The sequence below is a fragment of the Ranitomeya imitator genome, chromosome 6 (genome assembly GCF_032444005.1).
Source record: "Ranitomeya imitator isolate aRanImi1 chromosome 6, aRanImi1.pri, whole genome shotgun sequence".
NCBI classification, from domain to species: domain Eukaryota; kingdom Metazoa; phylum Chordata; class Amphibia; order Anura; family Dendrobatidae; genus Ranitomeya; species Ranitomeya imitator.
The window spans coordinates 316,927,648-316,951,875 of NC_091287.1; the positions used below are offsets into that span (position 1 = coordinate 316,927,648).

The 24,228-nt window shown below is 44.1% G+C and overlaps 1 protein-coding gene across 4 annotated transcripts in view; it reads right to left on the reverse strand.

The window, feature by feature from the left end:
- The window catches only part of ADTRP (androgen dependent TFPI regulating protein), a 71,799-nt gene that overhangs the window by 33,823 nt on the left and 13,748 nt on the right, over nt 1–24,228 (reverse strand). For all 4 annotated transcript variants that reach the window (XM_069728931.1, XM_069728929.1, XM_069728930.1 and 1 more), the window contains exon 2: nt 14,067–14,201. In XM_069728931.1, coding sequence (XP_069585032.1) covers nt 14,067–14,201 — 135 coding nt within the window. The remainder of the gene's footprint in view (nt 1–14,066; nt 14,202–24,228) is intronic.

A 24,228-nucleotide genomic window follows, 5' to 3' on the forward strand; every position in this document is an offset into this window, starting at 1 on the left:
TGCAACACTTCATGTCCTCAGAATCGACAACCCGTATCCTGGGAGACTTCAACAGCTCCACCTCTCCAACTGCATCCCAGCTTCAATCTCTAACCAATTCTCATGGCCTCTCACAACTTTCAAACTCTGATACACACACAGATGGTAACACCCCTAATCTGGACTTTGTCCGGCTCAGTTAAATCTCCTACCTAGATGACTCACCTCTTACCCTTTGTACTACATGAAATTAGGTGTGTAACTTATAACTTAGACATTTTTAGATGCTCCCTAAAAACACATCTGTTTGGGGTGGCCTATCACGTTCCCTAATCAAAGTCATTTTTATATATCACGTTCCCTAATCAAAGTCATTTTTATATATATAGCTTATTCTCTACTTCTCTGAACATAAATCACTATCAAACTCAACCGTATCAAAAGTGCTCATGCAGCCTTTATCTACCCCCATTTCTTCAAGATGGTTGTACCATAATTTTAAATAAGCACCTGTAATTTGTGTCACCCCACCTCATTGTAGATTGTAAGTTCTGAAGAGCAGGGTTGCTATTATTTTTGCTTTCATTTTTTGATTATCTTACACTTGGTAACTTTTGACAGTTTTATATCAACTGCTGACTTGTAAAGCTATGCAGAATGTGTTTGCAATATATAAATAAAGGTTATTATTATTACTAGATTGAAGATGGTGAAGTTCAAGCTGTTATAGGAGGAAAAAATCTTTTACGTGATCACAACTGCACAAACGAGGGTTTGCTACTGTGCTGACACAGGGTGGAGTAGGGTGAATATGACAAGCTACTGGACTGTGAGAGAGGTGCAGGCGGAAATGTTTTGGTGGACTGACCAAGATGGGGTGTGCTTTTTTATGTAAGATCAGTCAAAAACAGCAGGCATGTCCAATTCTGTATCAGCTGACAGGCTCTCAGTCACCCCAAGTGTAGGTGTAAACAAGTGGAGGTTCTTCGGCCAGAGACCTGTGTGACAACACTTGCCACAGTGAGGGAGGAGGAAGAATCAGAAGACGCAGTTGATGGAGTGGACGGTGGTTGGTGATGCCTGCTAGTCTGCATTTTGGCACAGTGACATTCCCAGATTAACGCATGTGCCAGTTCATGCACGTAGTACTCAAATTATTTCTTTTTTAATTTTACTCTACTATGTCTTTTTTAAAAAAAGTTGACAGCTAACGTGATATTTTAGATTTTTGTCGGTCTGAAAAAAAAACCAAGATAGGCAGCTGCAGAACTGCGATCGCTGCTATCCACTGCCAGAGTTGGGGCTCAGGATTCATTGGCTGTCATGGTTGCATAACTCTGTGTCTATGTAACCTCCTCGTCTTCCTCCTCCTCTTCTGCTGAGCTCCTCAGCTGCATGCTTCTGGGTTTACACCAATTGTAATCTTCTACCTCAGTGTCATCCTCTCTGTTCTCCGACTCCTCGCTCTGAGAGTAACCCTCCTCCTCTTCCTGCCTTGACAGCACAGTACAGTCTGCAGGCACCTCAAGTATCTGAGTCTCTTCACGAATGGATCATCTTCACCCAACGGAGTTAACGTCTGTTCACGAGGGTTTGGTTTATGTACAGACCAAACTTGGTCTGGCTATGGATCAAAGTGAGAAAAAATTTGGCCATCGGTGCAAATGATTTCCTCCTCTTGACTCTATGAATCTTTACAGTACATTCCCTATGCCCATGGCATACAATGTGTGAAGAGATCTGCAGACTCAGCCATCTGTGGTTCCCAACAGTCAGTTGGGCACTTGGAGAGTTGTGATATGGGGGAAAAAGAGGGTAATTCGGTTTCACCACTGAGAACTGTACTGTGTGAGATGTTAAGGTGGAGGAAGAGGAGCAGAGCTCACTTGATGCAGTGCTTGCCATCAACTGGAGCACATGTTTTTTGGCCCTTATCTACAATTTGTACCTCTGTATGGTTGCCAAAGAAAGGGAGCGCAGTTGCCCTTCCAGTAACAAGAGTTGTACAAATGCAGCGCAATTTCTCCCTGCAGCAAAACAAACCAACTTCTCATCCCTGATATCATACCTGTCTCACAACCCTAAACAGCTATTCAGTACATTCAATTCTTTCCTGTGTCCACTAGCTCCCCCTCCCTCTCCTCTCATCTCAGCTGAATACATTGCCTCACCACCTGTGAACTTGACACAGTAACATCCCACCAAACTTTACCACAATCTTCATTACAAGCCTAATCTACCTCTTTAACCTGTCACTAACAACTGGTGTCTTCCATCCTGATTGAAACATACATCGATCACACCCATCATCAAAAAACTCACCCTTGACCCATCCCCTGTGTCTACCTATCACCCCATATCATTTCTTCCCTATGCCACCAAACTACTGGAACAGCAGGTCCATTTTGAACTGTTATCTCATGTTGCTCCCACTGCCCTCTCCTGTTGTTTCCTCTTAGACGGCTTTCAATCTGGCTTCAGACCGCACCATTCCACTGAAATTGCCATGACTAAAGTTACCAACTACCTACTAACCACCAAATGAAAGCGACACGAAGTTGTCCTCCTGCTTCTCCTGGACCTGTCATCTGTCTTTGACACAGTGGACAAATCCCTCTTTCTACAGACTTTCTGATCTGTTGACATTACAGACTTGGCCCTTTGTTGGATCTCCTCATACCTAACAGACAGGACATTCAGTGTCTCCCACTCATACATCACCTCTTCATCTCACCCCCTATGTGTCGGTGTCCTCCAATGTTCAGTTGTAGGACTGGGAACTATAGTTAGAGGGTGCACACGCATGCTCCCTCCCTCTTAAAGGGACCGCCCGCATCAACCTAAGGTATTCCCAGCCTATAGTTGAATGACACCTTCTATTTAAGGCTTCTCCTCCAATATGGAGGTGCCTGAGCTACATTGTTAGTTTGCCTTGCGTGCTTGCTAGTTGTCAGGTTCCCCAGTTCCACTCACCTGCATGTCTACCTTGTACCCATCTGTTCTTACTTGTCTGTGCCCATCTGCTCATACCTGTCTGTGCTTTTCTCTCCATCAGCCGGTCTAGATCACACCTGAAAAGCGCCCATCTGTCTAACACCCAGTCCAGCTCACACCTGCCAGTGCTTTTCTGTTCATCAGCCAGTCCCATCTGCACCCGTGGTTCCAGAGTCCCTACAGTGCCTGCCTACATTTTTCATCTCTCTTTTGGGCCGTAGCAGTTTACCCACTGTAGGGAGTCAGCTGCCACCTTCTGTAGGTCAGCACATGGTGCCTCCTCTTTGTCCCTCCTTGGGTTACAGTTTTCACCTGCTACCACTTGTCTGATTTGGTAGGCCACCTAATTACTCCCCTTCTAGGCTTTCAGAGGGATACGGAACAGTGATTGCACAACCTTGCCCATTACAGTCTCCATCTGCTGGGTTGGCTGTAGTGGAAGAGGTGTCTGTCTCCGCTATACTAGTTCTACTCTATTGCAATTGATGACATTTGGTTGGTGTCTGTCACTAATTTTTTAAATGTGTAGACTCCTGGTTGAGTCTCCTTCATACATGTTGCTTGTAGCAGTAGGCTTCCAAGACCATCAGGCCTCCACTTCTTTGGAGTCAACTACCCATGTTACTATCCTTAGATTCTTCTGACAACAGTAGTCTATGAGATTTATATGATATTTGTGCCACCTGAGTGTGGCTGAGTATGAAAGCAGGTTGAGCTTTCGTATCAGGGCTCCAAACACAGGAGGCCTACACCGATCCCTCACCCACCTCATCTTACTGTAACGTTCAATTGAAAGCTGTACATGATATCCCAGACCCTGACACCTCATGCCTGGCTGATTGCTGTAGTGCCATGCTAAAGTTTGTACTGTGGGTGAATTGAGGTCACTTTCCTGGTGTCTGTCCCTCATTTGATGTGTTTTGGCAGCATTTTGGGCTGTTATAAGGTGTTGTGAATGCGTTAGTTTTTGCCTTCCATTGACATGAATGGCGTTCGGTTATGTTAAGCGAATATTGCAAATTCAGTGATCGTAATCCGAACCAAACAATGAAATATTCCCTCATCTCTACTAAATAGCTACAGTATTTGTTTTAATCCACTATATTTGCTGGTGCTAGGGCATGGTTTGTACAGTTTTCACTATCTAGATGTCATGAAAGAATCCCGGATAATGAGGGTTCAACATGGCATTACTGGACACACAAGTGAATCCCTGCTATATCCTCAGGACAGTTTTGTGAGGAGATTTTTCTTCCAAAAGGGTACGTGTTTTCCACTTGCATGTTGGGTGGTTTGGTTTAAGACAACAGGTGATTGAGTCTCTGTTTGGACCTCTTTCACACTTCCATCTTTTCAGATCCGTTGCAATGTGTCGTTTTGGGAAAAAAATGGATCCTGCAAATGTGCCCACTGGATCCGTTTTTTTCTCATAGACTTGTATTAGCGACGGATCGCGACGGATGGCTACATGTCACATCCGTCGTGCGACGGATCCGTCGTGCGACGGATCCATTGTGTTTTGACGGACCGTCGTCTGGAAAACAAGTTAAATGTAACGTTTTTTGTCTGCGTCAGGAAAACGTGTCGTGACGGATCCTGCGGCATACGTCATTGACTAGAATGGAAGCCTATGGATGCAGGATCCGTCGTGACACGTATGACGGAATCCAGCACTGGAATCCGTTTTTTACACTGAGCATGCTCAGAATCAGGAATTTGTAGCCAATTGGCCAGACAGGCCCCAAATCTATATAAACCTGGCCTGGGGCGTCACCCCCAAATGTGCCAGCAAGACTCCTGCCAGCCTGACGACAGCCAGACAGTCAATATATTGTTTTCCCTATTTTCCAGTAGCCAATCACATTTGGGAGACTCCCATTTTTAGGAAAACGGATCCGTCAAAAAAACGGATGAAACGGATGGTAAAAAAAGACAAAACGGATGCAACGGTGTTAGGAGTCGAGTTTCCTCTGCTGCACAGGGGGAATCTCGATCCGTGTCTGCTGCGGTCTCCCATTCTGCTTCGGCCGCAGTGGGCTCTGCTCAGCGGAGGCGTCGCTCCCAGCGTCTCGCTGGGACTGATTCTGTGCAGAGGGTTACTGCTGCCTTTTCTGGCTCTCCTGTTGTACCCTGCACTGATCTGCAGCGAGCGAGCTTCTCTGGGACTAAGTCCTTATTTGCACACACTGAGCATGCCCAGGGCAAGATCTCCCGTTGGAGATCGAGGGTCACATGCTCAGGTACTGCAGCACATCCCATTGGTCCTCCTGGCAGGTCCTGAAAGGGCAAAACTTCTGTAGCAGCTTCCTGTGCTGCAACTATATAAACTGCGCATGACCGCACGGCCATGCGCTAGTATTGTCTTGATAATGTGTGTGTGTAGATGGATGTATGTCGATGGATGAAAGCTCCTAAGTATCCCTCCCTAGTGTTGTTGACTGCTCCCGGATGATGGTAGCTATCTAGCGCCCGACTAGCCATCTGCACGTAACACACATCACAGCGCCCAGTTGCTGTGTCCGCCAGTACGGCGCCGTGCGCTTCCTCTGCGCTTTCCTTACCCAAGCCTGGGTGGTTAGTGGTGTCCGTCAGTGCGGCACCGCACGCACTCTCGTGCCTTTATATTCTATTTATTAGTTTCCTTACACACCCAGTTGCGGTGTTGTGCCAGCAAGTGTCTAATCGGACTTCAATCCTGAGTAGGGGTTGAGTTCGCTGACTTCTTGCTCGCGCTCTATGTGCGGTACTGCGGTCCTGTGACGCAACAGGATCGCTTCCTTCACGCAGGGTGAAGTTAACCCATGTGTGTATACTTAGTACCGCCATATAGTCCGTCTTACTAGCAGCAGGGTCTTTACCTGCACGGTGGACCTCGGACTGCGAACGCACCTAGTTTCATATCATCTATACTTGGTGCGTTCCGCCGGTCCTTAACATAATACTAGCGCCAAGGTCTGGCTAGTAATGACGGACGATCAGCGTCTACAGCGGTACATCCAGCAGCTGGAGGGAGGGTTGGCGGCTCTAGAGCGTTCAACCTCAGCTGTGGATGTTACTGCTGTCGCTGTTCAGGCTGCAAGTGTGGCTGCAGCTACCTTGTCCACTGACGCCTCTGCACCGACGCTATCTCGCCTCCCGCTACCAGAGAAATTTTCTGGTGACAGTAAGTCCTGTAGGGGTTTCATGAGTCAGTGCTCAATACATCTCGAGCTTCTGGCCTCTCGTTTCCCTACAGAGCGGGCTAAGGTGGGCTTTATAATTTCCTTATTGTTGGACAGGGCGTTGCAGTGGGCTACGCCGCTGTGGGAGCGTGGCGATCATGTGGTGCAGAGTGCTCCGTTATTCCTGAGCACTCTGAAACAGGTCTTCCTAGGACCTCGTGTCACCCATGATACGGCGCTCCAACTGTTGGCACTGACTCAGGGCTCGTCCTTGGTCAGCCTTTTTGCCGTCCACTTTCGCACTCTAGCATCTGAGCTGGAGTGGTCGGATAAAGCCCTTATCCCTATATTTTGGAGGGGGCTAGCTGACCACGTTAAGGATGCTCTGGCCACTAGGGAGATTCCCGCCACACTGGAAGAGTTAATAACAGTATCTACTCGCATTGACCTCCGTTTTCACAAGCGGAGGTTAGAGCGAGCCCAGTGTAGGCAGGGGTTTCGGCTGGCTCCCACCTTCGCCAAACCTTTGGAATCTCCAGTCCAGGCTCCTGAGTTCCATGAACCTAAGGTGGTGTCACGAGCGGGATCTAAGTCCCAGACCGCTCATGCACTCCAGGGTTGCCATGTATGCCAACAGTCAGGACATCTTGCCACCAGATGTCATCAGCGGTCGAGGAAACGTCAGCGTCTAGTGGTAATAGGTGGAGGTGCACTAGACACTGCGACGTTTGCCTCCAAATTGTCCTTTAAGGCGACAATTACCTTTGGCTCATCCTCCCACTCGGTAGACCTCTGCGTGGATTCTGGGGCGGAGGGCAATTTTATGTCTTCTGCCTTCGCCCAATGTCACGCAATACCCCTGGTTATGCTACCTCAACCAGTAACGGCACGAGTGGTGAATGGGTCGACACTCCCCGCACAGATAACACATCAGACCATCCCTTTTACTCTGTCCATGTCCCATCAGGAGATTATTTCTCTGCTCATCATTCCTGAGGGTATTGATGAGGTCCTGTTGGGGATACCTTGGCTACGGTACCACTCTCCTCACATTGAGTGGTCCTCAGGCAGAATTCTGGGATGGGGTGAATCATGTGGGGGTAGGTGTCACCGAGAGTGCGTTCAGGTTGCTACTACTGAGGTACCCGCAGATCTATCCTCTCTCCCCAAGCAATATTGGTCTTACGCAGACGTGTTCTCCAAAAAGGCGACGGAGACCCTTCCGCCCCATCGCCCCTATGACTGTCCTATCGATCTCTTGCCTGGTGCGGAGCCTCCCCGGGGTGGAGTTTATCCATTATCTCTCCCGGAGACGGAGGCCATGTCTCAGTACATTCAAGAGAATCTGGCAAGAGGGTTTATCAGGAAGTCAGTGTCACCTGCTGGGGCAGGGTTCTTCTTCGTGCAGAAGAAGAATGGGGAACTACGTCCATGCATAGACTACAGGGGTCTTAATGCTATCACCGTTAAGAACAAGTATCCTTTGCCCTTGATATCCGAGCTCTTCGATAGGCTTCGGGGAGCTAGAGTGTTTACTAAATTAGATCTGCGGGGTGCTTACAACCTGATTCGCATCCGTGAGGGGGACGAATGGAAAATGGCGTTTAACACCAGAGATGGGCACTATGAGTATCTGGTGATGCCCTTCGGGCTCTGTAATGCCCCAGCCGTTTTTCAAGACTTTGTCAACGACATCTTCCGGGATATGCTTTCCACCTCAGTTGTAGTCTATCTGGATGATATTCTCATCTTTTCTCCAGATATTGACTCCCACCGGAGAGATGTTGGCAGAGTCTTCGACCTCCTACGGGCAACTCTCTTTACGCTAAGTTGGAGAAGTGTATGTTTGAGCAGGAGTCTTTACCGTTCCTGGGCTATGTCATCTCCGCCCAGGGATTGGCTATGGATCCTGCCAAACTACAGGCTGTGATGGACTGGCAAGAGCCCCATTCTCTTAAAGCGGTGCAGCGCTTTATGGGGTTCATTAACTATTACCGCCAGTTCATTCCCCACTTCTCAACTCTGGTAGCTCCCTTGGTAGCCCTCACCAAGAAGGGAGCAAATCCTAAACTGTGGTCGGAAGAGGTCTCCAAGGCCTTCACTTCTATTAAGTCCCACTTTGCTAGCGCTCCCATCTTACATCGTCCCGATGTGGATAAGCCGTTCCTAATGGAGGTGGATGCCTGATCCGTTGGTGCTGGAGCAGTCCTCTATCAGAAGGATGCTCAAGGTCGGAAGCATCCATGCTTCTTCTTCTCTAAGACCTTCTCGCCAGCGGAGAGAAACTACTCCATCGGGGATAGGGAGCTGCTAGCAATGAAGTTGGCCTTTTCAGAGTGGAGACATCTTCTGGAAGGTGCGCGGTTTCCCTTCCAGGTTTACACGGACCACAAAAATTTGGTCTACTTACAAACAGCCCAGCGGCTAAATTCTCGCCAAGCAGATGGTCCTTGTTCTTTTCCCGGTTCCACTTTTCTCTTCATTTTCTCGCCGGGGAGAAGAATATTCATGCTGACTCTCTCTCTCGCTCCCTTATGTCAACTGAAGAGGAGGAAGAGGAGCCTCAGCTTATTGTCCCTTCTGAGAGCCTGAGAACCGTAGCGCCGGTTTCGCTGGAGTCTGTGCCTCTGGGCAAGACTTTTGTGCCCATTAATTTGCGACCGGAGGTTCTCTCTTGGGCTCATTCGTCCAGGGTGGGTGGACACTTTGGGACAAAGAGGACATCTGAGCTACTGGCGAGGACGTACTGGTGGCCGCATATGGTCCGGGATGTCAGGGATTATATTCTGGCGTGTGTCTCCTGCGCCAAAAATAAATCTCCGCGTCAAAGGCCAGCTGGGTTGCTCTATCCCTTGCCGGTGGCAGATAGGCCCTGGGAGATGGTCGGGATGGACTTTATCATGGGTTTGTCCAAGTCTCGCGGCTGTACCATCATTTGGGTCATCACCGATCATTTCTCGAAAATGGTGCATTTGGTGCCGCTACCACGGTTACCTTCTGCACGGGCCTTTGCTGCGTTGTTCATTAAGCACATCTTCCGCCTACATGGTATGCCTGACAAAATTGTCAGTGACCGGGGTCCCCAGTTTGCGTCTCGGTTCTGGAGAGAGCTGTGTCGTCTTCTCAGAATTGAGTTGAATCTCTCTTCCGCTTATCATCCCGAGACGAATGGGTTGGAAGAGAGGGCCAACCAGACCTTGGTCACATACCTGCGACATTTTGTTTCAGCCAGGCAGGATGACTGGGCATCCTTGCTATCATGGGCAGAGTTTGCGCTGAAAAACGCCGTAGCCGACTCCACTGGACAAACTCCATTCCTCCTCAACTATGGTCAGCATCCACGGGTACCTGTGCCTATGCCCGTGTCTTCCGCAGACTCCAGGGTGGCAGACTGGGCTGTGGAGGCACGGGATATTTGGGACCGCACTCAGGATGCCATTCGGGCCTCTAAAGAGAGAATGAGGTCCTCCGCCGATGCTCATCGGCGCCCCGCCCCGACCTTTGCTCCTGGCGACTTGGTGTGGCTCTCCGCCCGTAACATCAGGCTGCGAGTTGAGTCCACTAAATTTGCTCCTCGCTACTTGGGTCCCTTCAAGGTCCTCGAACAGGTTAATCCTGTGGTCTACCGTCTTGCCCTTCCTCCACGCCTTGGTATCACCGACACCTTTCATGTGTCCCTCCTTAAGCCCGTATACATGTCCCGGTTTTCTGAGTCATCTGCCGGGACATCGGGTTCGTCTACGGACGATTTCGAGGTGAACGCTATCTTGGGGTGGAAGGTGGTACGTGGCAAAAAATTTTTTTGGGTGGACTGGAAGGGTTACGGTCCTGAGGATAGGTCCTGGGAGCCTGCTGAGCACATTCGGGCTCCGCAGCTTATTGCTGCCTTCGAAAGTAGCGAGGCCCAAGGAGGGGGGGGCCCTAGGAGCGGGGGTAATGTTAGGAGTCGAGTTTCCTCTGCTGCACAGGGGGAATCTCGATCCGTGTCTGCTGTGGTCTCCCATTCTGCTTCGGCCGCAGTGGGCTCTGCTCAGCGGAGGCGTCGCTCCCAGCGTCTCGCTGGGACTGATTCTGTGCAGAGGGTTACTGCTGCCTTTTCTGGCTCTCCTGTTGTACCCTGCACTGATCTGCGGCGAGCGAGCTTCTCTGGGACTAAGTCCTTATTTGCACACACTGAGCATGCCCAGGGCAAGATCTCCCGTTGGAGATCGAGGGTCACATGCTCAGGTACTGCAGCACATCCCATTGGTCCTCCTGGCAGGTCCTGAAAGGGCAAAACTTCTGTAGCAGCTTCCTGTGCTGCAACTATATAAACTGCGCATGACTGCACGGCCATGCGCTAGTATTGTCTTGATAATGTGTGTGTGTAGATGGATGTATGTCGATAGATGAAAGCTCCTAAGTATCTCTCCCTAGTGTTGTTGACTGCTCGCGGATGATGGTAGCTATCTAGCGCCCGACTAGCCATCTGCACGTAACACACATCACAGCGTCCAGTTGCTGTGTCCGCCAGTACGGCGCCGTGCGCTTCCTCTGCGCTTTCCTTACCCAAGCCTGGGTGGTTAGTGGTGTCCGTCAGTGTGGCACCGCACGCACTCTCGTGCCTTTATATTCTATTTATTAGTTTCCTTACACACCCAGTTGCGGTGTTGTGCCAGCAAGTGTCTAATCGGACTTCAATCCTGAGTAGGCGTTGAGTTCGCTGACTTCTTGCTCGCGCTCTATGTGCGGTACTGCGGTCCTGTGACGCAACAGGATCGCTTCCTTCACGCAGGGTGAAGTTAACCCATGTGTGTATACTTAGTACCGCCATATAGTCCGTCTTACTAGCAGCAGGGTCTTTACCTGCACGGTGGACCTCGGACTGCGAACGCACCTAGTTTCATATCATCTATACTTGGTGCGTTCCGCCGGTCCTTAACAAACGGATCCAGTTTTTTGATGGAACCGTCTAGCGGATCCGTCGAAATACTGGATGCGTTGCATCCGTTTCTCACTATTTTTCTCCGTCTATACGTCGCGCCGACACATTGTGACGGATTAAAAAAAATGGAAGTGTGAAAGTAGCCTTAAGCTTCTTTTGCAGGGGCACAGTTGCATCTGCCTTGATAACAGTAGGTCATTGAGTTAAGCAAGTCACATGTAATGTACTGTTACTGTATTAAAAGATGTGTAATGGGGATAGGGGTTTATCAGCTTATCTGTCCTGAAGAATGGATCTATGTCTCCCATCCCTCCCAACTTTATATTCATTAGTTAATCTGTTGGTTTGGGTCTTTGACTGAACGTTTTGAATTTTGGAGATTACATTTTGGTGAAATATCTTATGAAGAAATTAATTCACTAAGAATGTGGTTTTGATAAAACCTTTATTAAAGATGAATGTGGCCAAATTTTAGTTCTCTAGTATTCATTGTTATCAAAACGTTTGGGGTGTGATATGCCATATACAGTACCTCCATGCAGCATGTGTCTTCTGTACACAGGTACGCTGACCACTGGGTTGACATGGTTCACATTAATCATATTCCAGAATTAAACCAAATTATTTGCATTCCTTTTAGTTAATAATAATTAACTGGGCACTTGTAAAGTTTGGTTTTGTAGAGATTGACTTCAAATAAAGAAGTCAGTTGGGGGACAAATACTGTAACTTCAGATAGTTTAACTTTACTAAACAAAGCAGCAAACACAGTAGAACTCCATGCCTATCGATTACTGCCACTATACAGTGGTAGGCACAATATGTGAAATGGTTTCAGTGCTCAAACAAGGGATAATCCTTGAATGTTCCGAAACAAAAAAGAACTGAATATTCACAGAACAATAAATGCATTTCTCTTGCTTTGACCTCTATTTCCTTTGCAGAGGCCACACTAATATTGTGCTGTTTCACATAGTCTCACTTCATGATTCCAGTTCCTGCCAAATATCAGGAGTCAGTCATTCACACAAACCCTTTATTTAGTGCTTTGTCTCTTCAACCGTCACTCTCGAAGGCTCACCTCCCCATGTGTCACTGTATCTACATTTCCAACGGTTTTGTCTACATGAGTGTTGTTTCAACTGCACAGAGAACTGTTTTGCGTTTCATCTCTTTGTCATTATTCTCTTTCTCAAGGATTTAATCTCCAAGATTTCTATCCACCACACATTCCATCACAGCTACATTCCATAGACAATCACTCCACAAGATGCTCAGACCATTTTCCTCCTATTTCTATCCATGTACATTCTGTACTACTAGGCTTCATCTCAAGTCTACGGGGCAATCTTTAACCCTTCTTCATGACAAGACTATGGCAGCTCAGTGGTTAGTACTGTTGCTTTGCAGCTCTGGGGTTTTGGGTTCCTATCCTACCAAAGACAACATCTGCAATAAGTTTGTATCTTCTCCTTGTGTGTACCAGTGTTTCCTCTGAGTCCTCTGGTTTCCTCCCACACTCTACTGATTGGGAATTTAGTTTATGATCACCAATGGGACAGTGATGATGTTTGTAAAGTCTTGTGTAGTGGTGCTATATAAGTGAGTAAAATAAATAAAAAGAGTAAAACGTTCATTCTGGTTTGAGTACAGCCCTTTTACCCCTCTTCGGTTGCCTTCCCAAGCCGAGTAAATCCCACAGCCCTATGTCAGCTGATGATGCAATTCAGACGTCATCGGTCAAGCAGCAGCCCACTCACAGGTCTACCTCCTACATTACAGTGCTCTATCAGGCCCAGGTCACTTGCTAGGTCACCATCTACTATGAAGTACACTAACCAGGTCTTACTTGCCAATACAACTTTATTGCTTTTTAAGGCAGGCCAATTCACTTTTTCGCAAGTGATTTCCCTGTACAGCATATCTCATGCCTCCCAGTCATGTTTTAAAAAAAACTGTGAAACAATATCGCATATCACGTAAGTAAGTTATATAGTTGCAGTAGAATATGTGCGCTGGTGTATGCATGTTTGTATGCCCATAGTGCAGTAATTCTTATCTTTAATATGGAATCTGTCAGTAGGAAGCTCAATAAACTGATATCTTGATATTTGCAATCTGATGTCTTACACTAGAGAAATTCACGTTTTTCTTTATATGTAAATGAGACGTTCAGATCTATGGGCCGTACACTGATCTCCGAGAGAATCTCCCTCCTGAGATTATTTTAAATGAAAGGGGGAGATACCAATGTGAGACAATTAATGTCTGCTCTCTGCTCTCCTGATCTGCGTGTCACTGGTAATGCCACCTTTCAATTAAAATTAACTCTGCAGGCAAGTTATCGGGGAGATTTTAACAGCTTATTTACATATTTTAAAAAAATGTGGATTTTACTGGAATAAAACATCGGATCATAGGTATCAAAATATCATTTAATTGAACTTTCTATGACATGCATGCCCATATCGATGGATTAGGAGGGTTGAGCCTACCGACAGATTCCCCTTAAACTGTAGCTGTCATTTGATACAAGTTTTATTTCTTATAGACACTGTATAGTGTTTCTGAGGGACCTAAGAGTGATGGGTCAAAACACCACTCTGAAGTCTATAACTCCTTCATGAACTGCTTGCACAGAGAGATGTACAGGGTCATTTGTAAGTCAATATGTGCGTACACAGTTCTGTGAGAGTAGTTGTGCGGACCCATAGTCTTACTGTTGAGCCCATATAGTGTTCTGTGCACACTGCTCACACAAGTGCTACGGACGTCACAGTGATGTTTTGACTGGTGCTTGGACCCTCACTGATGAGAAACATCATGCAGGTTCTTTAATATATAAAAACTTTTATAAAATGTTACCCTATAAGTTTTGGCACTTGAACAAGAGACTCTCAATGGCACATCAACGTATCAATAAAGAAGTACTGCTAGCTACATTATGATTGACACTGATGTTAATACCATGAGGGGATCACTATGCATTTTATATGATTGACACTTACAGTTGCTGCCGGAAAAGCCAGAACCGAGAAGAGAAGGTCTCTGCAATAGGTAATATGCTTCACAAACTTAATCCCTCTTACTGGAAAGAGCAGATCCGTCAGAAAAGTCACAGCGTAGAATAAAGTCTGCAGTACCTATAAAGAAATGATGAACTTTTACAGAAAAATTTATAAAATTGTATCTATTTTAATTTCCTTCTAAACATTTACATGATTTTATGTAAAAAAATATATGTATTAGACAGCTATCAATTTAACAAATGAGTGGGACAGAGCCGCAGTACCATGTAAATGAGCCAGTGTGTCTGTGTTCACATTGGTTAACATGATGAGCAGAGGATCAAGATGTTGAATCCTAAGAATCAAATATTGATGGCCTATTCTCAGCGGATCCTATGAGGTTTCTATTTTAAAATTGTATTTCAGATTGTGATATGGAAAAAAAAAGGTGAGATGAGCAAGCACTAAAATGCTCGGGTGCTCATTGCTCAAACTAAGTAATTCTTAATTCTAGAATGTTCGTTTCGAGTAACGAGTATATTGCGAATCAATGGAAAAGCCAAGCTTTTTTCCAGCAGACCCTACAAGGAGATCTGGGGGGCAATGAAAATGTTCAAGTGGATGGGAAAAATGCTGAATGGAAGGAGAAGAGCATGGAGAAGACCCCTGGAAACATCTGACTCCCAGATCGCTGCTGAGGACAATGGGGTCACGCTTTTACTCCACTTTAATGACTGACGATAAATCATTCCAAACCAACGAGAAATTGCATTTTACAGGGAAAAAAATGTTCAGAATAATTTTTTCCTTTACAATGACTTGTATATAAGGCCAAATTTTAAAAGGTTTTAATATATATATATATATATATATATATATATATATATATATCATTTAAGTATACCAAAATTGTTTTTTATTTAAAAAAATAGGAAATTTTAGTTTCATTTATGAAGGAAGCAAGAACTGCCAAAAATTAGGGAATCAGACACATCCTGCATTAGATATAAAGGATGGCCTCCTACACATTCTGCTCAAATTGTCATATATTGGTGCTCCTAGACTCATAAAGGCTATGCACTTTTGAGGGTTATATACCAACGAAATGTGCTCCAGACCATGGAATAGTCTATAGGTGAGCAATATAGTACAGATAACATTTTGAACTAGTTTTTTGAGGCTTATATACCACTGAAATCTACCAAAGTTTATGTAAAACACTTTTTTTTACTTTTTTACTAAAAGTCTATGGATGAGCAATATAATACCGATACATTTTTAAGCGTACCACTGAAATCTAACGAAGAATATGTCAATTACTTTTTTACTAAAAGACTATAGATGAGCAATATAATACCAATACATTTTTAATCTCTTTAGCCCCAAAGGTGGTTTGCACGTTAATGAACAGGTCAATTTTTACAATTCTGACCACTGTCCCTTTATGAGGTGATAACTCTGGATCGCTTCCATGGATCCTGGTGATTCTGACAATGTTTTCTCATGACATATTGTACTTCACGGTAGTGGTAAAATTTCTTTGATATGACTTGCATTTATTTGTGAAAAAAAATGGAAATTTGGTGAAAATTTGGAAAATTTCGCAATTATCCAACTTTGAATTTTCATGCCCTTAAATCAGAGAGATTTGTCACACAAAATACTTAAGTAACATTTCCCACATGTCTACTTTACATCAGCACAATTGTGGAACCAAATTTTTTTTTGTTAGGAAGTTATAAAGGTTAAAAGTTGACCAGCGATTTCTCATTTTTACAACACCATTTTTTTAAAATCTGGACCACATCACATTTGAAGTCACTTTGAGTGGTCTTTATAATAGAAAAGACCCAAAAGTGACACCATTCTAAAAACTGTACCCCTCAAGGTGCTCAAAACCAGATTCAATAAGTTTATTAACCCTTCCGGTGCTTCACAGGAATTTTTGGAATGTTTAAAAAAATGAACATTTAACTTTTTTTCACATAGAATTTACTTCAGATCCAATTTGTTTTATTTTACCAAGGGTAACAGGAGAAATTGGATCCCAAAAGTTGTTGCACAATTTGTCCGGAGTACGCAGATACCCCATATATCAGGTAAGCCACTGTTTGGGCACATGGAGGAGCTCGGAAGAGAAGGAGCGCCGTTTGACTTTTCAATGCAAAATTGGCTGGAATTAAGATCGTAAATTGAGATTTACAATTATTTTAAAACATTTTTTTGTGCAGGCTGATAGCTTCTATAGCATGCAGATCTGCATGCTATAGAAGCTGTCAGCACTGCAGCTTCTATTACACTTACCTGAGAGACTTCCTGGTCATCACTGCACATGACAGGAAGTCTCTCAGGTCTGGAGACCCGGAAGTCGTCATGATGACATCGGGTCTCCTTGGCAGCGATTGGGACCCTGCAGCATGCCGCAGGGTCTCCAATCCAAAGGCAGAGGGGCTGACAGCCAGAATAATGTTTGATGGCAGTATTCCTGGTGTTAAAGTGCTGAGAGCGGTCCGCTGGCTGGCACTTAGTGCTGAGTGTCAGCTGTGAGAATCAGCTGACACCCGGCCACGATCAATCCCGTTCCCCCGTGAGCGCGGCTGATCGCTCATGATGTGCTATCCCATCCATAGTCAGACGGGCCCAGGGCACATGAACGGGATAGTACGTTGGAAGGCAGAAACGGGTTAAACAAGTTTCTTGAGGGTTATATGGGCAACAAAATTGATCCAAGAACACGTAATAGTGTATGGGTGAGCAATATAATACAGATACATTTGGGAACAATTTTTGGAGGGTTCAACCACCAACATGTACCCAAGAACATGTATTACTCTATGTGTGAGCAATATAATACCGACAAAATTTTGCACAATTTTTTGGATGTCAGATTCCCCCAAAATGCAACCAAGAAGACATAATATGGTACCCTTTGGAAGAGCAGTATAATTCTGATGCATTTTTAAATGAGTTTTTTGAGTGTTATATACAAATGCAATGTACTCTAGAACACGGAATAGTCTACGTTTTGCAATATAATATGAATAAATTTGGAACAAGTTTTTTTGAGGGTTACATAACAATTAAATTTGTCTCAGATGACGGTACAGTGTATGAGTGAGAAATTTAACCCACTAAAAATATTTAATGTGGGGGGCGTGGCTGGATATGGCTGAGATGATTCCCTTAATCGTATAACTCTGGGCCAATATCAGGGGAACACACAGTCGTTGGCGACCCCCACTTCTATGCTGGGTGAAACATCTAGCTGGGCCAAAGCACCCTACATCTGGAGTTTCCTCATGCTCCCATCCCCACAACTTCCCCCTATACATCTACTGATGGATCAAGCTTGCTCACCTCAGGAGAAAGGGGAGTGCAGCAGTGGATGCAGATCCCGGATGAGACTCGTCCTGCTTCCCCATCAAGATGGTCCATGGGCACATCACCACATTCAGGTGAAAGACCTGAGGTGCTCCTAAATACTTTAAATACTTTCACCAATGTGGTTACTATTCCTTTAAATGCTGTGTACATTTTACCATTTCAACAACACTCTCAACCCTCTTTAACTATTGCTACACTGGGCAGGACATCAGCCTTCTGCAAGCCTGATCGCTGCAACTCCACAACACAAAATGAATCTCATACAGAAAGGCCACTGCCCCTCAAATACACCTATGGTGATGATGACAGGCCTGCATCCTTAGCAGATATACATGGCTTCCACTAACCCTGTACACACAATATCCGATATATATAAGTTTCTATTGGATGTGATCCGGATACGCTTCACCCTTTTTGTAAGGCGTGGGAAAGGGAGGTCCATCAATACTTTACAAGAGAACAATGGTATACATGTTTCCATCTCTCTCAAATCTAATATAGCCACTAAAGCTTAGGAAACTCGTTATAAAATAGTATCTAGATGGTATCAGGTTCCTTCAGTTTTACATAAATAGTTCCTGGGAGTATCCAACTTGTGCTGGCGATATGGAGCTCATGTGGGTTTGATGTCGCATATATGGTGGGCGTGCCCGTCCTTGGTGGCCTTCTGGGAGGGTGTTCTTAAAGCAATTTAAGAAATGACAAGGGTGTCTAATCCCTAAAAGTCTATAAGCAATCCAATTATTTATGTTTCCAATGCCTAAGAAATTAGAATGCTTTAAAAAAAAATGTTATTGAGGCACCTTCTTTAGGCCACTAAGGTGGTAATTCCAAAAGACTGGAAGTCTTTAGACCCACCTTCGCTAGAGGAATGATTTGGGGAGGTAGCTAGAGTTCACCGGATGGAATCCCTGAGTGATTTGTTCTCATGGTCCCTATAAATATTTCTTCTCTTTTCTTTTCTCCTTCTTGTTATTTAGTTTAACAGGTTTTCAATTGTCTTTTGCAAACTACTGTTGATATCGTGTGGAGTTGTTTGTTTTCATGTAACTAAACAATTCTCTATTTCAGTAGCTAATATGCCATATGGTGTGTTCATATGAATCTGTTGATATATATGATTGTATTTTGCTGTGTATTAAAAAAAAATTTTGAATGTGAAAAAAATATTTGACGCTTTTTTGGAGTTTTGAATATCATAAAAAAATTACCCCAGAACATGGAGTGTTTTGGTGAAAAATTTACCCCACTAAAAAATGTTAACACTTTTTGGGAGTGTTATATATCATAGAAATGTACCCAAGACCATGTAATACTTTATGGCTGCAAAATTTAACCCAACAAATTTGTTATCACTTTTTTAGAGTGTTATATATGACAAAAATGTATACCAGACCACAGAATAGTGTATGGGTAAGAAATGTAGCCCTGCCAAATTTTTTAACTTTTTTAGACTGTTATATACCACGAATATGTGACAGAAAGTGTGTAGTACTCCATTGATGAGCAATCTAATCAAGAAATCTTTTTCAACGTTTTTTGTGATGCTTAACTTATCACTGTAATGCAATAATAACTTTGATAAACTGTATGGATGACTTATTGAGTACATAAAAAATTTAGAATGTAAATACGGTATTTTGAAAGTGTAATTGATGCACTTACACAATCTTAAAGGCTTTCCAGAAAGTGCAAAGCCAGACAAAAATTAGAAGGGGGGTCATCCATAGACCCCTGAAAGGCAAAAACTGGTGGGCCTCATTCAAACATTGAATATTAAAAACACTTTATGAGCTGCTGTCATCTGGTGGTGTAGAAAAGTGTAGGCAAATCCAGGCTTTCCTTTTTATGAGAGTGAGCCTGTCAGCATTCTCAGTTGATAGGCAAAAGCACCTGTCTATTATTAACCCCCCTGTTGGCAATAAAAACCTGCTCAGAGAAGACGCTACAGCAGGGCAGCACAACACCTCCAAGTCATAGAGAGACAGTTCATACCAGCTGTCCAGCTTTGACACAATAGTTCAGTCGCAGAGGAAGTAGGGAGTATGCCAGGCATTGCTTGCCCATCTATTAAAACTTTTTCCTCCTTGTCAAAAATACCTGGACATCAGGTCCTGGATGCTCTTCTGGTGTCATAAAATTGTCCCATGCCTTTGACAGTGTACCCTGCCTCTGCTGTGTGCCTCCCTGACCTCTCCTCCTTGGTTGGGCAAGGAAGCTTGCACCCTGCCGCTAGCGTTGTCTGATGGGATTTTTTTCAACATATTTTCCACAATGGTCTTCTAGTATAGCACCATTTTAGATGACATCTCCACCTCAGGAAAAAGAGATGCAAAGTTCTCCTTGTAGCATGCGTCTATCAGGAAGGACAACCAGCACTCTTTTTTTGGCGAAGATGAATGAAACGTGAGGGTCACGGGAAAGGCAGTGGTACAAAAAAGTAAAGTTGGCCATATGTGCCAAGCTCCATACAGCAAACACTTCCATGTCTCCACCATGATGATGACTCTCTATCTCCTCCTCCCCCCTCTCTTCCTCCTCATTCCCATCCTCAGACCATCCATGTAGTAGAGATGGGTCAAAGGTTGTGCGGCTACTAGCCTCGGTTCAGCTAGCCACCAGCTCCTGTTCATCCTCTCCCCCCTCCTGTCCACCTCCTCATGGTTATCCAATCCACGCTGAGGAGATGAAATGAGGATGGGCTGGCTAAAATGTCCTTTGTTATGACTTACTCCATCCCCACCTGATCTGAATTCAAAGCTTCATGTTTAAATGTGAGCAGTGACTGTTTAAGTGAGCACAGAAGAGGGATAGTTTCGCTGACTATGGTCATCACCGCTCAATCTTTGCAGAGTCCTCAAAGTCTTGGAGAACCGCACAAATGTTAGACATTTATGCCCACTCTTCAGTTGTTATGACTAGAATACTGATGGGCGTGTTGGAGCTTGTACTCAACCACTGGCCTATTCTGCTCACAAAGCTTTGCCAGCATGTGGGCCATGTGTTTTGGACATGGAATTGGAAAGCACCTAGCACAGGGGAAGAGGCAGTGGTGTCACCCGATAGCATCAATCGTGGTCACAGACGTTCAACCCACCAAGCTGGATGCTTAGATGACATGTGCCTGATGATGCGGGTGGTGGTTAGGTTCTTAGAGGTCAGGCCTTCTGATCTTGGCATGGCACAGATTGCAAACTGCCCTTTTGTTTGTCTCAGAATTCTCTTTAAAAAAGTCCCAGACTGGGGAACACGTAACTCTTTAATGGAGAAATTCAGGAGTGTCGGTGCACTGTTGAACAGTTGCCAGCCTTCTCCATGTGGTCACCCCACTGCCTCTTCCTGTCTGATTCAGTGCTGCCGATTTCTCCCCCTCAGCACTGCTGGCCTCGCTCTGCATGCCACCTTCCCAGGATGGGTCTGTGACTTCATCATCCACTACCTCGTCTTCCACCACCGCACCCTGGTCCTTCTGACTTCATGACTTAACTACAACAAGACTTAGCGGCACCTGAATCTTATCATCATCTTCCTCCTTAACAAAAAATTTGCTGTTCCCCACAGTCATCTTCTGGTGGCCGTGGCTCCTCTATCTTTTGTGCATCACTAAACAGCATGTCCTTCTATCCCTCTTGGAGCATGCAGGCTGAGAGGCCCTAATTAAGAAATGTTGTTGTAAAGTTCTATAAGTAGTGTCCTCGTGTGGGACCACTAGTATCCTTTGACTCAACATGATGAGAGGAAGGAGGATCAGGGTGAGCATTAAGTGATCCAGACAGTAAGCTGCCAAGACTGGACTATGTGGAAGACTGGGTAGTGCTGCTAAGCCTGCTGGAAGCATTATTTGCTATCCAACCAATCACCTCTTCGGACTGTTCTGGCTTAAGGAGTGGTGTACCGTGTCTGTTTGCAAACCTATGTATTGTGGAAGGGCATGTTTCTTGTGCTCCAGCGACAGGCGTAGTTACACCTGTCCCATGTCCTCAGCATCTGCCTGCACCATCATCAGCACTTCCACTTCCCTATAATGCCTTATGCATTTTGTAATTGCAAGGTCTCTTGAAACCAAGTTTATTTTTAATAAAATAAACAAATTGGTCATCTACAGCACTAAAGCGGTTTTGGGGAGTTTAATAACACTGTAATGTAACAGACAGAATGCAAAAATGTGTGGATGACAATCAAATTAATCCAGAAAAATGTTGAAACTCTTTTTGGTAGCGTTATATGCCACAGAAATGTACAAATCATGTAACACTGTATGTGTAAAAAATTTAACCCAGCAAAATTATGAAACACTTTTTTGGAGTGCTAGAAATCACAGAAATGTACCACAGAAAACTTGAAACTGTATGGCTAAGAAGTTTGAGACTGCACATTTTTTAACCCTTTTTTAAAAGTTTTATAGATCACAGGAAATGTCCCCAAGACCATAAAATAGTGTATGGATGAGAACTGTAATCCAGCTATTTTTTTAACGCTTTTTTACAGCGTTAGATATCACAGAAATGTACCACTGAACAAGTGAAACTGTGTGGCTGAAAAAAAATGTAAACTTGCAAAAAATTCTAACGCTATTTTTCCGTTTTATAGATCAGATAAATGTACCCCAGACCATGTAATACTGTGTGAGTGAAAAATTTTATCCTGCAAAATTTATATATTTTTTGGAGTGTTTTATATAAAAAAAATGAATCCACAACACAGAATAGTGTATGGGTAAGCAATTTAACCCAGGGAATTTGTTTTATTATTTTTGGAGTGTTATATAATACAAAAAAGTAACACAAATCACGTAATACTCTATGGTTCAAAATGTATTGCATTTTCTTCACCCCCCCCCAACAAAAAAAAAAATTCTGCCACTCTCTGCTCCTGCGACTCTCTCTCAATCCCTAGGCTAAATGCAGATTGTAGGTGATTCAAACAGCAAAGCAAACATTTTGCCCTCAGAAAGGCTATTAGTATGAAGGCTCAGCTTCATCACCAGTATCAACACTACAGGCCTTGATTTGTTACACTGTGCATACAGGCCTAGACAAGAACTCTCTCCAAAACAAAGTGTCACAGAGCTATGCAATGGTGTCAAAGAGCCGAGCCAGGCGGTGCCTGTTCCTTTAAAACCCCAATGACATCACATGGACAGCCAATCACAGTAATGCCACAACCAAGATGGCTAGGGCATTACAGTGACTCACAGGAAATCCCTGCATGCTCATTGGCTGGGTAGCAGGTGCCAAAAATGCGAGGCAAGGATTCTAGTTTTATATAGAGCATCGCCCATTACTTGCTGAGTAATGAGTACATCTAAGTCTAGTGATACTGGAGTGATAAACAAGTATCACCGAGCACGTTTGATCATCTCTAAAAATAGCATTCCTGAAAATAATTAAAAAAAAACATGATGATTTTGAAGACAATAGATCATTTTTTGATGATAAATTACTTTTTAACAAACTGCAGGTCTTGTATTTTGTAGTTGTTTCTAGTGCTGCAGCAAGTCCATATTTCAATATTTCAATCCCATTCAAGAAAACCTTTCAATGGACTCGTAAAGCATTCATCTCATGGTTTAATTATAAAAATCCCAAAACACAATTGTTGCCACAGTACATTGCCCCTGGTGTTATACTGTGTTTTTACTCAGTGCGGCTTACTTCTTTATATGATATTTTGTGGCAATCTGATTGTCTGACGAAGGTTCCATTGGAACCCAAACATTACAAGAATTGTTTTTCTATTGCTACAAACAAACCACAAATTAAAACATCAGTGTGACTTCCAGGTTCAGAAATTCATTTTATTAGCCTGCTGCTATTAACACCATTGTTTTTTCTTTTAAATTAGTCTTAGGCCTCTTTCACACTTCTGTCGGAATGTGAACGTCGCAATGCATCGTTCTGTGAAAAAAACGCATCCTGCAAAGTTGCTTGCAGAATGTGTTTTTTGTATTACCGACGCATCGCGTTGTGCACTGGATGCATCTGTAATTGGCGGACCGACGTCACAAAAAAAGTTCAATGTAACCTTTTTTTGTGCGATGTGTCCGCCCCTTCCTCCCCGGAACTCATAATGGGCAGCGGATGCGTCTGAAAACTGCATCCACTGCCCACATTGTACACTATTTTGCACAACGTCCGTCAGTACGTCTGGCCGACGGTTTGCGACGGCCCCATACCGATGGAAGTGTGAAAGAGGCCTAAAAGAGTAACTAAACTTTCTTGTTTTCATCATTTTGTCCAGCATGGAAAGTTATGAAACTCAAAGGAGATTTGTCTTCATTGCTATAAAACTGAAAATACGTGGCTTCCAAAACATCTACTTTTCACCAGTCTATTTGCTTGCCTTTGGCTTCATTGACATCAAAACATACTCATTTAGAGTACAAATAATGACAGTGAAAGGGTCAGCACCTGCATTCTTCTCTGAATATTGCGCTTAGGCTGGAGTCACACTAGCAATTTTAAAATAAGTCCAATTTTGATGCAGGAGAGTCGGAGGAGTGTAATGCAAGTGCATGCGAGTGTACTGCATTTTCTATGCGAGAACAATCCAATTTTTCACACCTAGCATCAGATTTACATCAGAATGCAGAGCGATTGCTATCTGATTGCAATGCAATTTTAACATGAGCTTTTACATGGAGTAGTTCTGTTGTTTACGTGTCGTTTTCAAACGAAATATTCTATAAAACACACACACAATATTATATATATATATATATATATATATATATATATATATTAGATAGATATATTAAAAGCCGGTAAATAATCTGTGG